The 17,584-nt window shown below is 35.2% G+C and overlaps 1 protein-coding gene across 4 annotated transcripts in view; it reads right to left on the bottom strand.

Moving 5' to 3' along the window:
- The window catches only part of LOC139955968 (uncharacterized), a 595,985-nt gene that overhangs the window by 151,195 nt on the left and 427,206 nt on the right, over window positions 1-17,584 (bottom strand). Inside the window, exons 60-64 of one of the 4 annotated variants that reach the window (XM_071955176.1) lie at window positions 16,332-16,460; window positions 14,727-14,852; window positions 14,332-14,480; window positions 13,679-13,814; window positions 6,831-13,210 (exon numbers count right to left, since the gene is read on the bottom strand). The exons of the other annotated variants lie outside the window; for them this stretch is intronic. Coding sequence (XP_071811277.1) covers window positions 13,145-13,210; window positions 13,679-13,814; window positions 14,332-14,480; window positions 14,727-14,852; window positions 16,332-16,460 — 606 coding nt within the window. The 3' untranslated portion in view covers window positions 6,831-13,144. Of the gene's footprint in view, window positions 1-6,830; window positions 13,211-13,678; window positions 13,815-14,331; window positions 14,481-14,726; window positions 14,853-16,331; window positions 16,461-17,584 lie in introns of those variants that run through there. 4 annotated transcript variants of the gene reach the window in all.

Raw genomic sequence — 17,584 nt, forward strand, 5'->3', positions numbered from 1 at the left:
ATGGGTTCTTTGTATTAGAAGAGTAGTAGTACTTGAATATCATTGAATCTATACAAACTGATCACAGAAATGATTTTTTTTTACTAGAATAGACCCAAATTTGAGAAACAGACAAGATATGGAGAGTTTAAACGTAAAAACATATAATTCCGAAATGTACTGTCCATAATCCATACAGTGCACTTACTCCCCGCTGCCTACTGTGTGTATAGTATGACAGACGAACCATGTGAACAGATACGAGAGTATGATATAGATCCTAACCATCGTCACTATATATTATTTGATTGTAGAATGATTTTGATTGAGTTTCAATGTGAGTATTAAATTACGTCTTACTAAAGACTAAGGTTAAACAATTTCAACTGATTTGCACGAGCTCTTCTAAGAAATATTCATAATATAACCAATTTACGTGGCAACCTCATTTCTGTGCGGGTTGTATATATAGTGAACCTACTGTACACGAAAGTATACATACATTAAACATATCTACATATTGCGAGTACCTTATGTTCGGTGTTACGCTAAATATACTTGACTGTTGCGCTGTCTGTCAGGGGCCAGGGAGTACTAATTGCGACAGCCTAACAGCGATCGTGAGAAGTTGAACTGATTTCGCCCAGCTAGCAATTTTGTCTTTTTAGCGTCGTCCATTTATTTCAGCTAAATATTGCCAGGGTCAAACATGAAACATATTTTTTATCTACGTGTGCAGCGGACTTCAATGACATTGATATTTGAAACAAATTGAAACGCATTTATACATTTTCTTTGTGGAAATTCAACCCCAGTTACTAACTGAAAACACAAGAAATGCCACATAGGTCACTGTGGGGCCCCAAGGGATATGATGTTTAGCGATGTTTTCTCATGATCCGTTGCTGAGACATGGGAATATTTAAATTAATTGGTTATTTATTCAGCAGGAAAACTCACTAAATTGCCTGTTTTCTTTTATAATTGGAAGCCTTGTAGTTTTATTTTAGAAAATAATGTAGGTCAACTGTAGCAACACACGCTGTTGTTGGTATACGTATACACGGATGGTCACATCACTTTACTATAAAGACTGCCAAAAATAATTATAAACAATAATGAAAACAAAGGTAATTTAATTAATGAGTGTTCCTTTTGTTACATCATAGTTGATTGTGCTGCGATAATCTTTTCTTTTTTCAACTAATAAAATATTTTATATCTCAACAATGGATAAAAACAAGTATTATGATAGGAGTTTGACCAATGACTATATTTTATCGTTCTCTATCACATATATTTTTGGAATTGGTTATCTCATGAGCTCTTTAACATCAGCTAATATGAAACTGGATACAAATATATACTATCATTACTGAAACCCCTATTAAATAGGAACTAACAATAATCATTCTTGCATTGTCTCCAGAAGATTTTCGGTAGCTAAGTGAAATGACATCACAAATATTACCAAAAGCACCAGACTATTTTCAATGAAAATATTCAAGATCTGACTATAACATGATTGCTGCTAACTGAGCATAAACCCTGATCAATTCATCTGGCTGCAGTCTGGCTGGTGGTCGCTGTTGTGGCGAGGCCTGTGCTGCTGGTTGGTGTTGTGGTGGTTTATCTGCTGGGGCTGGTGGCTTCTGGGATGGGGTTGGTGGTTTTTGTGCTGGAGCTGGTGAACTATGTGCTGGGGCTGATGGCTTCTTGTGAAGAACTGGTAGTTTATGTTGTGGTGAAGCCTGTTTTGGGGTTGGTAGTTTGTGTGCTGGTGGTGGGGATGGTGGCTTCTGTGGTGGGGTCTGTGCCTGGGCTGGTGGTTGGTGGATAACTTCATCCTCTACAAAGTTAACCAGCTCAAACTCGTCATCCTGACCCAAATCCAGGGTGTTGTCCCTCTGCTGCAAGAGCTGAGCAATGATGTCATGTCCTGCAGCAGACTTTGCTTTCTTTGTTGCATCATTTTTCTGAAAGGTACAATAATAATTGAAATAATTAATGGTTGATCCCTTTGAATTGAATGCCATGTCCTCTCAGAGTTTGATGGCAATGCTAAAATTAAACTACATTGACCAAAAATCGTCGAGTAGATTACAGGTACACCGCCATTAAATACTTTTGCATTAAATACGGCTTTTCCTTCTAGTATTACATACTGCCTGACAGTTTAATCAGGCGCATTGCAAGCAGCGGTCATTCGCTGCCAAATTTAGCTTTCAGCTAGGGCAGGCAATTCGCCCTATTTGTATAAACGTAATATAGAGTATTTTATAATATAGAATTAATTAGGGACCAGTTAGTGACGGGACGACAGGAGATCGAAGGAAATTTATTTTAGGAAGTAATTAGTACTGTTTACCTACCACTACAATTCCTATAGGCTTAACTCCTGTTATGTATTTTAACCTATATAAATATCTCATCATCTTGGTAATACCAACAAGCAAACCTTGCTTGTTTGCAAAAGGCACAGCCAAACAAGTATTCTACAACAATTGTTTACTTACAGGCTTTTTTGAGGAAGAGGCCGATTGGGATGAGAGCATTGTCTGATCGGTCTGAATTAAGCTCCTCAAGGAAGTCGGGATTTCCTCTTATGAACTCTATGACCTCTTCCTTGCAAGAGCTGAGAGTTTATTGAGGCATCTGGTACTGGATGTATCTCCTTTAATTTCACTTCCATCTCTTCGAAAGCTAGAGATTTTTTTTTGAAAGAAAAAGCCGGATTGTGAGCGGATTATATTACCAACATATCTTACATCCCTATACACACATTTACATTACAAGGACTACAATTAAGAGAATTATTGTCTTATTGACAGTCTTGTCATTCATTCAGTATTCCACGAAACCAAAGATACTTGTCACTTGATCGCGTGAAAGCGCTCACCAGCTTGCTGACACATAGAGTGATCGACTCAAGGTACAACCCGTTACAGTTCTGCCTAACAAGGGAAACCATTTTTAGAAAATGCTATTTAGGTTAGGTCCTATATTACTATAGTAAGGTGCTTAAAATATCAGGTTTTGACTTGAAAATTTTAGCATATGTTAGAAAAGATCACTTGAATTACTACAAGCCAGTTCCTGAGAAAAATGGGAAAACATTAAGTGATCAACTCAAGCCCAAGGTACCTCCACATGTAGGCCTGGCTAGTAGTAGGCTAGTACTACTATAGGCTATAATTGGTCGTTTCGCCCCATTGTCAGTTCGCCCCAAAGTACCTACCAGTTCGCCCCAAAATTTTAACAAAGGAAAACACATTTAGATGGTTTATCGCCAACCAGCTTCTTCTTTTATTTCACTTTATGTAATTGCATTGCCCCAAACAAATGAAAATGTACCTAGGCTAGGTTAGCCCCCCCCCCAAAAAAAAAAATCAGGTCCGGGCTATTTGGTAATGTTCAATATCAGTGCAAGGACAGTTACTGTTAATACTGTAGACTATAGGCCTAGTGTTACTGTTAGTGTTAGATCTATATAGGCTATGCCCTAGCCTAGCCTGCCTTTACTTAGGGTTAGCATATAGTGCCCAGTATATTACTAGAAACATGTCCAGGCTTTTCAGGAGTCTGGAAACGGGCCTGAGAAGAAGTCATTGTTTTTTGCGTAGGCTAGGCCTACTCAAACATAGGCTAAGTTATAGTAGACCCTATAAGTACAGTAACTAGTCTGTATGGTAAGCCTCGCCTACGTTAGACAAAGGAAGAGCCTAACTTAATAAACAAGGAAATAATAAGCACATAGGCCTAACCTATGCCTTGGCCTATAATTGCATCGCTGTCCGAGAAATCCCTAGGCCCATACTGGCTACGCATGCAGAGACAAATATATACTTGGCTACCTAGCCTATACCGTAATAAACTAATATTAACAACAACATATAAACATCAAATTATGAAAGCCACAGTTATTTAACATTATCTGATCATTATACTTACTACCGATATGAATAATTGTAGCGGGCAGTAACTTGGTGTTGTATCTCCCAGACAATTTGCTTCCCACGAAGTTGTCGTCAGTTGTTCCCAAGACATCTTTCTGCGATAAGATTGAGATTCCTTGGCACTTTTCCCACTGCACGAGAACATGTGTCATTCTTAACTCGTCTTATTGATGTACATGTATTTAAAATAATGAAAATATAGGTTAGTTAGGGCCTATTTTATCGAGCTAGAATAGTTACGCGTGATCCACAATATGGATGCTAAATTCGTAGTGACCGTACGTACGTAGTGCGGTTGCCTAATTTACGGAATTGAAAACGGCGTCAAATTTTGAGATACCACTTTTTTAGGGGTATATAGCTCAAAATTAAAACAAATATAACACACGTATAAACTGAAATGAACACGGTTGACCAGTAAAAAGTTAAATAAATGAATAACTAAATTTGCCTGCAATTGATTTAGAAGCAATATAAGCAAACTACGAAAATTGTCTATAAGAATATTACAATTTACCTGTCGGAGGATCATAACAATTAGTAGCGAATTGAAAGCTCATAATATTAAGCATGACCCAGTGTGATTAGGAACAAAAAAATCAGCGAGACGTAGAACATGTTTGTTTAATAAAAAATCAAACAAAATATATTATTAATAACTTTTGAATGAATTTCGTTAGCTTATAAGATTCGTTAGATAATATTCAAAAGTAGATGAGCTATATATACATAATTCCAATAATTATTATTATAAATAGTCTGGTCACATTTTCTATAGCATACGAGTTCGTCTCTGAGCGAAATAAATTCTTCAATTCTTCGAACCTGTTGGGTTATACTCTTACCTACACGTGTGCCGTTGTCTAGCCTACACACTGTTCACGACACGTATTGTGTTAGGATGACGTAGTATATTACCGAAGAGCATGGGTAGGAAAGTTGCACTGCATCTGCAGAAAGACATCGTCGTGTATGTACGGGCATTTATGTAAAGTATATTTGGCGGATATTATGTTAAGGAGCAGGATTGTAGCTCTGCAAGTAAGATAATTACGGGAATGTGGAGGACTAGGTATGACCTTGGGGTTTACAACTTAGTTATGCTGGTGGTAGTAGTACTATGATTATAGTTAATGTGCCCTTGTGCAGCTCTATGTACCGTACTTGGCTACATTTGAAATTCTATTCTTCGACTGTGTTCGAATGGTGTTCCTCACTGCGAGTCTCCAGCTGATCCTATCACTGGCCAATGATTCCCATCTGTCAACATCGATGTTTGCTTTTCCCAAGCTTCGTTTCAGGGTATCTTTGTAACGCAAGATTTGACCACCCTGTTGCCTTTTGCCTTCTGAGAGCTCACCATAGAAAACCATTTTTGGCAACCGATGTTCAGGCATTCTGCGAACATGTACACAGTTTACGTATACTGTGTTGCTGAGTCAGTACAGGTTATGTTCTAGTATTTGTTTATTCAGTGACTTCCATCTAAAGTGGTATACGATTTCAACAGTTGTACTAGTTAAACCCTTGTTAAAGAAGTGGTTGTCTGTGAGTGAAACATGTAGTCATATGTTTTGTTTAGGCATTCTGTGAGGTCGGAGGTATTTAGTATGCATTGTAATTACTTCGTTTGCTTTCGTATGGGAGTGCCGAACTTGGCATACGTTTGCAGTTTTGCCTGGAGAGGTTTCGTGTTATATTTTGATTGTGTTATATTTACTTGTTATTTTATCTTTCATAAATAGTTGTGCTCATAAAAGTTACGTAGTTTTAGCTGAACAATAGCGACTATGATACTTTATAGTACTTAATGGGTTGAATTACTACCTTTATAGATGGTTTGATGCCTTCCTGGTAGCTCTCGGGTGTTTCAAGGTCGGGAACTGGCCAGGAAAGTCAGCGACACCGTCATACAAACGGGGCTCGTCTATTTGGGGTTTAATAGAGGGGCGTATTTAATTAAGGGGCGTATTTAATTAAGAGGCGTATTTAATAAAGGGGCGTATTTAATGAAGGCTAAATTTTAAATTTAAATGTATAAGATTTTGTATTTGTTTATGGTTGCTCGGTTTTCACCGAACAACTAATTAAGTATCCTTGCTTGTGTTTTTTAATAAACAAGGAGACAGCAAAAGCATACCGTAATTTCTTGAGTCCGTTTGAATCTTTCTCGTTCTTTTTGAGACTTGACCTGGGTTACACTAATATTAACTTTAACAGCATGGAACCGGCCAGAAAGGTACGGCCGTAGCCAGGCAAATGCATTTCCAGTTATTCCAGATCGTTTTGTCAAGTTCCTTATAGGAGAGATGGTATAAAAGTCAGCAGATTGTTCCAATAGTGCTAGGGTTTCGGCTCCACGTGAATCAACAGATTCCAGGTCATTTTGCACACGAACAACAGCTTTTCGGTACCGTGTCCATGGCAATAGGCTGCATGCATTATGTCAGCATTACCTGTAGCATTAAGAGGGGTAGAAAGTCTCTTGACCGCAACTTAACCGCAACTTGACCGCAACCGAAACTTTAGATATTAAAGACAAATTGGCAGTAGGCCTGTAATTCCCAAGGATACTGACACCGGGCAGAATCAGATTCTGACTCTTTTGACTGTAGTTGCATTGGGAGATCTTCAACAGTGTCATGTTTTTTTTATATTTTCAACCTTTAACATCGAAACACAACTATTCTGTTCCGTAACAGATCTAGCAATTAGTAAACCAAATCTAGTTCGATTTGTTTACGTCATGTTATTACTTAACTTTACAAATGTTTGGTATCGTCCACCACAGCACCCCCCTCCTTGTTTTCTTTACACCATATATATCCATTGACCTCAGTAATTCAATTAAATTAAACGACTGTAATAGACAAAAGAAAACGCAGATGGAGAAAATTCCACAAATCATTCTTGGTTAATATATTTCTTCAATACCCCCAATACAAGACGAAACAAAATAAAAGGGAAATGCTTTCAATAGCCAGAAAAATGATATGAAACCAGCTCAATTAAGTAAACTTTACGTAAGCATTAAATATATGAATACATCAAACTGGACTAGTCTAAGATTACAGTGGTATCTGGTGGTAACATTTATTTGGTATTTCAGATTTAGTGGATATGGGCGTCTTTTCGATGGATACTGCCATTTCACATGTGTAAGAAGTGGCATTCCATATAATATAGACTCCAAAAGAATGTGACCTCCAGATGACTAGGTGTCTGTTATAAATCCAGATCTGTTATGAATAAATTTCATATTCTTGAAGTGTAATTGAAAATAATAGAATATTTACAAGGTGTGATATATCTAATTATAGATAGGCTATCCATATTGTTTAATGAAATCAACATCTTGTTTTGTTCTCTATTTTCTATACATTTATTAGTTCATTGGCAGTAAAATCAAAGTTTGCAGAAAGCAGCTAGAAAAGTTCATTACACCAAAATTTATGAAAAACTGAAAGACTGGATGTGTAACAAATCAATCATACAATTTATGTACTCAATGATGAAAGTTTGAAGCAAACTTTCTTAACAGTTTAATATAGAAGAAACAAAACTTTCGAGCTCCTTATCATATATGACTTCACGTATATATTGCTGGATGACTATTGAGATATGGATTGAGGTATAAGTAACTGATCAATCACATATATCTTATAACATTACTTCAGAAACTGGGGAATAGGTAGTAGGCCTATACCAATGATCCCATTTACTGATCACATAAAACAGGTCATAACTAGGTAACAGAGGATCCATTTTTTTACTGTAACTATTAGAGCATAAGAAATCACTCATCCCATTAAGTAATCACAGATACTGAGCAATAGATAGCAACTGATCCTATAACCTTAAATACTGCAATTACTGGCACGTAAGTATAACAGACTACTGATCCTTATTGCATGTAGGTAACATACACTCTGGAATAGATAACATACCTTTCATCGCAATTGATCACAGATACTGAGATGTAATAGTTTAATGGAAAAGTATGGCTGGATAAGTTACTATGTTTAACAATATTTTGCTATTAAATTTTTAATTGCACCAGTGTTTCTCAAAGAATGTTGTTTGTGAAGCTCTGCAAGGATTCACCTACCTGCATTTACGTATAATCTACATGAATGAAACTTTGCATCATCCAATATTTTACCATTTTTATTGTTTGGTGATGAAAGAACTATCCAGTATGAACATAAAGACCTAGCAGAAGGAGCAAACGTGTTCATCAATTAACTCTATTCTGTTTATACATGGTTGTGTAGTACTAAGCTTTTCCTTAAATACTGTGTCATTTATACTAGGAATGCAGAGCTATACAAGTAAATATTTGGTAGAATTACTAATGCTGAAATCCATAGAGTAGCATAAACAATTTTCTGACAGTTACTATCCATGAATATCTACATGGGACTTTGTTTAAGAAAGTTAACATATTGTCTGTTTATAAGTAACATATGCTACAGTTAGGATTGTTCATTTATGGCCTTTAAAAAAAAAATGAATTGAAGTGAACAGGAGGCAAGACTTTAACCAGCAGATCTCGGCTATTACACAGAGTCAGGATAATTGTAATAAGTATGATAATTTGAATAATTTAATTGGGTTAAATGTCATTATAATTATGATTATATTTTGTTTGGGTCAAAACTCTAGTGTCTATCAGCTGTCTATATACCAATGGCAGGTGTACATTTATACTTTGGTGTAACTTCAGCTGCTGGACTAGAAAAGAATATACAGGACATTTGAACATTCAATAGTGAATGGCAACAACATTCTGCATATTCCTGTTGTTTCTTATAAACAGTTTGATCATAAATATTTTCAAACCTTAAAACTTGTATTTTTTCTGCAAGACCTGTATTTTTGCAAAATACATATACAAGTCCTTCAAAATATATTTTAACAATCAAACCAAATTCAACCACGATTACAACAGAATTAATAGCTTACATAGCACTATGTCTAGTTAATACATTGTTTACAATAATCAAACCATTTAAGCACTGATAGCAGATATGTATGTTATCATTACCAGCAGGCCTTGACAAAAAGCATTGAAATTACCATTTGGAGAGCATGATTAAACATTTAATAACAAAAACAAAACACTTTAGAACAATGACTGTCTCTCTAGACTACTGTAATAAAGGACTACTAATCATGACTTATGATAGTTTATGATTGTTCTGTCATCCATGGTTTCTTTCCATTATTATTACTACAGAGGAACATTCACAACCCCATATTTATCATGATTTCCCATACAAACTACAAAATAACCATACCAGTGGTCAGCTCTGAGTGAATGGAGTGTATAGCTGTATTCAACTTGATTTGTTTTTGTAGCTTATTGTTGCAATTCCTTGCAGCGGAACAATTATATTGTCGTGTGTATTCAACATTCCATATTGAACCTAATAACAGAGGGGTTCCTGCAGCTGAATAAAATCCTAAATATTGCTTTGGATAACTATTAAATGAACCATTTTACAGTTTTACTACAATCCAAACTACAATATCGAAATGGGCACTAAATATTTTACAGAGCTAGTATGATTACATGCAAGTCTCTAGCCTTAGATTACAAATCTTTATTTATATTTCAGTGCAGATTTTTTTTTAATTTAAATGGTTTTTCGTTTACGGAATATATTATTATTTGACCAAATCTACATGAAAACATAAAAAGATCAATCTTTTATAGAAATTGTTTCTACAATGTTAGAAGTTTGCTTAGAAAGTTGTTTGTAGGATTATACATTGTCTCTCCTTTATGATCTTGTATCTATGATGGTAAAAGCAAACTATGTACTACAAATAAACCACATTTATTTAAAACCTGTTGTTCATGTATATGAACACATAAGTATTTATCTTTTTAATGCATTACATTTCAGAAGGAATATCAGCTGCCCAGAACAAGCACATAAAAATGTAGAATAAAAGTAGGAAAGGAAATTAAGACAGAAAATGGTCAAATATGGCAAGATAGATTCAAAAGGGGGAAAAGAAGGTAAATGCAGAGCAAAGTAGAATGAAATATAAAATGCTGTAACAATGATTCATACTGATATTGGATAAAAATAATTTATGAATCTGGTAAGAATATTTTCTTTTTATGGTGTTGGTGAACAGTTGGTACATGAGATGACAAATCTCCCCAAAATTATGAATTTTCATATAAGTACAAGGTCATGAAGTCAGCAAGCTTTCAAAGGAATTTGCTGCATTTTGAAATCACATGTTACAAAGCAAATCCAAAAATGTAAGTAAGAAAATGAAAAGACAACAAAAAGGAAGAAAAGGATTAAAGTGCACTATGGAAATTAAAATGATAATGTTGCATGATGCTTAATTATGTGATTCACAACACTTTCACTGTCAACCATTAAGCATATAAAATTCAATGCCAACCTCAGAGGCTTCAACTGAGCTTCACAAGCTATGCAGCCAAGGGTAGATGTGTTTGTACAGATCAATTCAATGTGTCATAATGGGTTTTTATGAGATTATTAGTTGTGAAATGGAAACGATATGAATTATGAATTTGGTCTAACACCATATACTTCAAAGGCTAATTTCTTTACATGTTAAAGAGAAATATCACTGTGGTGAAATTTTTAATCAATGCTAAGAGATATTTTGAGATATGATCATTTTAGTGCAAATCTCTTGCCCAAATGTTAACTTGAAGAAAACATTTGTGACCTTAGAGCAACACAACATATACAAAACTTTTTCTTTCTCCAAAAATGTTGCACCCCAGTTTCTACATTAAAGTGCATCAGCATATGAGTAGATTCATTTTCATATTTTTTATTATAAAAGAATAACAACGCTTACATCGAACGTTGAAGCCGTAAACCATCCAAGGTACAAAAAGAAAATAGACTGAATAGTAAATAAAAGAAATAATCATATATATACACAAAAAGAGGAAAATAAAAAAGCTGTATACAACAGAAGGAAATGTAAAAAAAAAAATGATCAAAAAAGAGGGTTAACTTTGTTCACTATGCTAATGTTAGATTAGTATGCAACCAATTTTGCCTGCATCAAAAACTTTAGAATAATCTTTCATGAAGACCTAATCATAGGCATAATTTAAACTTGTAATATGAATACACCACAATGCACCATTTCCATATTTTTAAATTTGTTTAGGTGGGTGAGGTACAATGGAACCCCCGAAATATGGGAGTCGGACTTCAAAAACCTCAGGGTAACACCCTGTTTTTTTTTAAATCTTGGATCCAACTCGGCAAACAATTTTCATACTGGAAGACCTAATGTCTATAGGCATATGAGCCTGACTATATGTTTACAACAAGTGAGTGAATTTCATGGGAATGAACATAACTTGTGAAACAATGTGATGGTAGCTATTGCAGCATTGGTTTTCTGGTTAACAAATGTCGACTAGATGATTGCATTTCCTAAATATATCCCACTTTGCATCTTATTTCTCAATGGTGGTTGTACCATGTTATATATTAATCTATGACGTTTTTCTTATTTCCTTACTAGTTAAGTTTAAATTAAACATCTAATTACATAAAAATGAAACAGTTTACTCAAATTCTTTTATATTCGGAAAAAAAATATAAGGAAAAGGTGTATTTGCAACCATTGAAGTCTGAATGATTTTGTTACATAACCCATTGGACTTGCTTTTTATTTTTTATCAATATTACCTCTAATTGTAAACAGAAAAAGGAAATTTACTTATGTGTGCTTGAAAGCAGCCTGGGGCAGAAAGTCTGGCAGTTATAATTACTTTATCGCACTTCACCAGTTTCCTCATCCAATATGCCTTTTGTCACACGACATATGCATGGCAGACTTGACTTACTATAAACTTAAAAGACATTGATATAGTTATAATAAAAATGAATGAATTCAAAGGAAAACAAGAACAATTAATTCTATCGTTTAACTTTAGCGTATAACAGCATCTACAATACTCAAAGCAGCAGATGTGAGTTTAAAATACACTCTCTACAAACTTAAAGCAGCATTTTGCGTCCTCAACTATGATATTTCTCAACCTCACTGACTCCACTATGCCATAACGACATACATAACTAGCTTATCTATTTATATTTTTATTTCAAATGGTGGCATAAAAGTCGAAAAAATTGCAACTGTCAACTTTGTTGTTCTCCAAGATATTTTCCGTTGGGAACCCAATAAACCTCGCCCATAATATGAATATTTAAACACTACGAACATCATTGACAGATACGTAATATAACACCACGCTTGATTTGTGTACAGTCTATATGGCAGTTGTACCAGGGAGTTGTATAACAACTCCCAACGCAAAGTCTTGAATCTATTTTTAGCAACGGCTCATAACTAAACCTGCATCTCTGATTGGTTGAATTCAAACTAGGGGGTTTGGGAACTGAATGCGAATTAATTTTGTCTGTGGAATACTCGCCAATTAACGTTTTTGGCAGGGAAAAACTTGGCTAATATCTTAATTTGCTGTTTTGTGATTTGATGTATGTAAAAAAACTTGATGGACATGTCAAAAAAGTAGAAAACGGCGACCAAACGCAAAATGCTCATGAATAAACATACTATTCACTGATTGGTGGAATTCAAACTAGTGGATTTGGAGATATGAAAACTTTGTCGAGGACACTCTTACTCATTATCGAAATATATCGTTAATTACTCGCTAATTAACGCTCTTGGTAGGGTGAAACTTGGATGGTATCTTAGTTTGCTGTTTTATGATTGATACATGTAAAAAAATCGATGCACATGTTATTAAGGTCGAAAAAAGCGACCCAACGCAAAATGCTGCTTTAAAATGACTTAGAAAGGCCTGAAACACTTCATTTCACAAATTGTGAGAAAGTTATTTCAAACCATACTGAAGATAATACTGAAGATAATACCGAACACAAATAGTAGCAATTAACGGAACAAATATTTTGAGTGTCTCAACTGCCTTGCAATTCTGGACTGTGCGTTGAAATTGTGTCAACACATAAGAACTTATAAATGAAATACATAATGTACCTAGCAAGACATTGTAAGAATGACATAAAATCAAACACTGAGAAAAATCATTACATCGTGTTTGTTTCTCTTCTGGTGTTCGCTAGATATATATATTGTTACAACCACTCTAGGCCACCAATCCCTGCCAAGCTAGACTGCTCTGATCAAGTTAACAAGTTTTAGTCTGTGCCACTTCCAGTCTCTAAGTGCATCAGCACTGCATCAAATATAGTCTGGTACTGCTCCTGTTAAAAATAAAACATTGATAGAAAAATTAGTGAGACCCTTTATAACTCATGAAATGGTCATTAAACCAAGGAAGTTATAATTTCAATGACATCCTATGAAAATATGATATGACAGACAATACACAAAAGTTCCCAATTGCCATACCGGTTGCAAACATATACTCATTTCTAATTACACAAGTTAACCACATAACACATTCTACCGTGAACAATTCGCTTCCTCTCTGATTTACACATGTTGTTAATACAATGTACACTGTTTAGAATGGATTCTCAGAGTACAGGGGTGCAATAAAATGACAATTGTTCTCACTGGTTATCTTCCATAACGGTATTGTAAAACATGCAAAAAGTAATTTATAATTCAGGAAAAAACCCTCCATGAACAGGTATCAGTAGGACCTGGGGATACATGTGGCATCCGTAAGGCCATTTGATTACACAGACAGATCATCTGGTACACACCTGGTTTTGGATCATGAGTGGCTGAGCTGAACGCATATTGCTTATGAGTTGGAATATATCAACCTCCTTGACTGCTTGTGCCTGATCCAAAGCTGCTACTAATCCACAAAAAACACCAGTCCTACCAACACCATCCCTGTAGGTAAATAGTACAATGGAGGGAGTGGGTGGGAATATAAATGTGAATATGATAGTGCATCAAGCATAAATTGATGAAAGGATGTTAAGGGCATCCTCAACAAGCATAACATATTCAAAGATATACTTCCATCACCTTCTGATATTTCCTCTATTAATAAAGCTATAAATTACTAGCCATTGATAATGATATGTTTTATACTCACCTCTGGCGATGTGAAGAGATCATGTAGACTACAATAAAATATGATCTACATAACATAAGGCTATAAAACTAATAAGTAGTCTGTAAATAACTCTACTCATATGGGTATAAACTATGCCGTTTGAAAGTAATAATATATTTACATATATATACAAGGTAGACTATATCTTGCAAACATATGTAGCTAGCAGCTAGGCCTTGGTCATTATAACACAAAATGACATTTCATCATCAATAGAACCATTGTCTGAATTTGGTTAAGTAAAAACCTGACCTGTAATATAAGATCATATTATCACACAGAACTTACATGCAATGAACCAGGACACGATTAACAGCTCTTTCCTTGCGCCACTGGCTGAGCTGATGAACGCAATTCAGCAAAAGCTCAGATGAGTTACTGACTGTCTCATTATTTGGCCAACCCAGACACTGTATCTGCATCACAGTGCGTAATTTCTAACAATATTTGGAGGAAAACAAAAGAATATCAGTGTGTTAATGCTCATTAATGATACATGGTATAGAAAAGGTCTTTGAAGTTAATAATGGATGAACAGAAATATATGAATAAAAGAAAAAGCAGACAAAGTATTAACAAATGAATGAATGAAAAATGTTTCTTTCCAATGTTGTGATTTCTCTAGTTTATTCCAAATATTTTATTATTTATAGCTGTTTATGTTGGTTTTGCGAAGAACTAACCTGCAGAGCTGAGTTTGTAATCTCAATTTTGCGAACACAAATAGTACCACGATTTTCAGTAGAGAGCGATTTGATGGTGAACGGACTGAATGTGACAGAAGTAGACTCAGGCCAATATTGGTCACTCTATAGGAAAAAGAATTTATTATTACTATTTTATAATTTTCATTTATACATTTACTTTCATAAAACAATAACAGTAGTATTAAACACTAAATGGATAGAAATAACCTTATTAGAGTGCAACAGCGATAGTGCCACAAAAAAGGAAACAGCAAACGGTAATTTCTTAATTCTCTCACATAGTATAATGACAATGGGGCACAGTATCAATCTTGTGTAACAGTTTCAAAGGATCTGAACTTTATCTTTTACAGAATACTACGGTTTCTGTGTACAAAAACTGCTACACATACTGCATGAATTATTCCCTGCATCATTTGGATGCTAGCTCTTATGTGTGATGTGATGGAGAAACAAAGAATAAATTGGCTGATAAAATACACACAGATCTAAGATTTCAATTAGCAGCTGTTTAACTGCTACAAACTGTTACAAAATACTCTTCATTTAGTGTAAATATTCATAGTAGATTATCTACAGGACTAGGTACAGTATATTAGCTAACAGTGAACAGAAATGGATGGCCCACTAGATCAGGTTTGTCAGTTTTTCTGTAGCTCAATCATCCAAATGAAATGTCCAACCAGGTGGCAAATGTCAACAACAAATTTAAGCATTATTTTATCATAATTGAACACTGAATATGGCAAGGAATTGTGTGGGTCTGCAATGCTATGCAATTGGGATCTGTTAGATGAGCTTTAGGAAGTTGAACATGGTCAAAAAAAATTCCAATGTGGCTACCTGTTTGCAAACTTGAGTCGAACTGAACAACATGAAATTGATGAAATCTATGTTCTCTGGGGATATTTCAAATATTCAGCAACTTTCTCTCAAATTGAAGGCCATTTAAATAAATACCAAATTTTCTGTGTGGCCAGCCCTTTCATTTCCTCCAGCCATTGAAATTTGAAGAGTAGCAATTTCTTCATGTTTGCATTTAAAATGCCAAACTGGCAGTGCTGTTCTGAATATTCAAGAAGGGTAAGGAATATCTAAAGCTAGACATCTCTCTATTTAGAGAAATAATGCAGATTTGCAGAACAGAGACTTATGTGGATTTGTTGTTTCTTATCTGTGGAAGGCTTTGCACTTTGAATGGTTGAATAGTAAAATGAGAAACTTCTTTGCTCATCATAGCTGCACTGATCATTATCATCATGATTGTCATTCTTCTTCTTCTTATTATTATTATTACTTGAGAAAGTGGTCAGATGCTGACATACACTCTAGTACATGAGATAGGTACACATTGAGAAACATTGAGTGGCCAGTAGCAGGAATATATGGATGTGACAGTTGTACACCTGACCTTTAGTTCTCTGAACACTCACGGAAAAGAGATGGTTTGGTATACACCAATGTTCATTCATGATCATCACATAGATAATTGGTTTCAAATGAGCTTTCATTAGCATTACAGTAAACTAACCACTGGCCCTACAATGCCTATAACTCCAAAAATTGAGATTCCACTTTTACCTTATCATCCAACTCATTGAGCATGATGATAACACTGCACTCATTGTCCCAAACAAGGTTCCAAAAGTCCAGAACAGTATTCTTCAGAGGCATCTGACTAGCTACGAAAAAGTCCATCTTCTTGTAACCCTGGAGATAGAAAGATAACCTCCTAACGTTTGTCCTAACGTTTGTATGTCAGAATTCAGTGCTGTATGCTGGCAAACTAAACAAGATGTCATATACAGTATATTAATGTAGATCTAAAACTAAAACAGTTACACGGTAGATGTAGGGTGTGCTGTCCCACAGTAGCAGTACAAAGAAATCCAAATACAACTACTGACGACCACTACAGGAAAGGTACCTAGGTGATGGAAATTCAAAAATTTGATAAGATTACATTGTTGCCTGGAGTTGTAAATATTATGACAATTGATGACCACTGCAGGTAGGTAGGAAAAGTGAACGAATACAAATAAAACTATTGAAGACCAATACTGGAAATGTAACTGTAATGTAATTACTGATGACCACTACAGGAAAGGTAGCAAGGTGAATGAACTCCAATGCCACTACTGATGACCACTACAGGAAAGGTATTAAAGAAGGTGAAGGAACTCAAATACAACATGACCACTACAGGAAAGATGACTATGGGAAGGAATATCACAAATTTGATAAGATTACATTGTTGCCTGGAGATGTATACAATATGACTATTGGTGACCATGGCAGGTACAGTAGGTAGGAATGTGAAAAAATCCAAAAGAAAACTACTGAAGACCACTACTGGAAAGGTAAAAAACAAGATGAAGGAATTCTAATACAACTACTGCTGAACACTACAGGAAAGGTCACGAATTTAGGGAATTCAAATGCAGCTACTGATGACCACTACAGGAAAAATAGCAGGGTGAAGGAATTCAGATACAACTAATGATGACCACTACAAGAAAGGTAGCAAGGTGAAGGATTCCAATGCAACTACTGATGACCACTACTGGAAAGGTAACAAGGTGAAGGAGTTCAAATACAACTATTGATGTCCACTGCAGGAAAGGTAACAAGGTCAAAGCATTCAAATGCACCACAGAAAAGGTACAAGGTGATGGAACTAAATACAAATACTGATGACCACTACAAGACAAATACTGATGACCACTACAAGATAGGTAACAATGTGAAGGAGTTCAAATACAACTATTGATGTCCACTGCAGGAAAGGTAACGAGGTGAAAGAGTTAAAATACAACTATTGCTGTACACTGCAG

Source organism: Apostichopus japonicus, chromosome 2 (assembly GCF_037975245.1).
Source record: "Apostichopus japonicus isolate 1M-3 chromosome 2, ASM3797524v1, whole genome shotgun sequence".
Classification (NCBI taxonomy): domain Eukaryota; kingdom Metazoa; phylum Echinodermata; class Holothuroidea; order Aspidochirotida; family Stichopodidae; genus Apostichopus; species Apostichopus japonicus.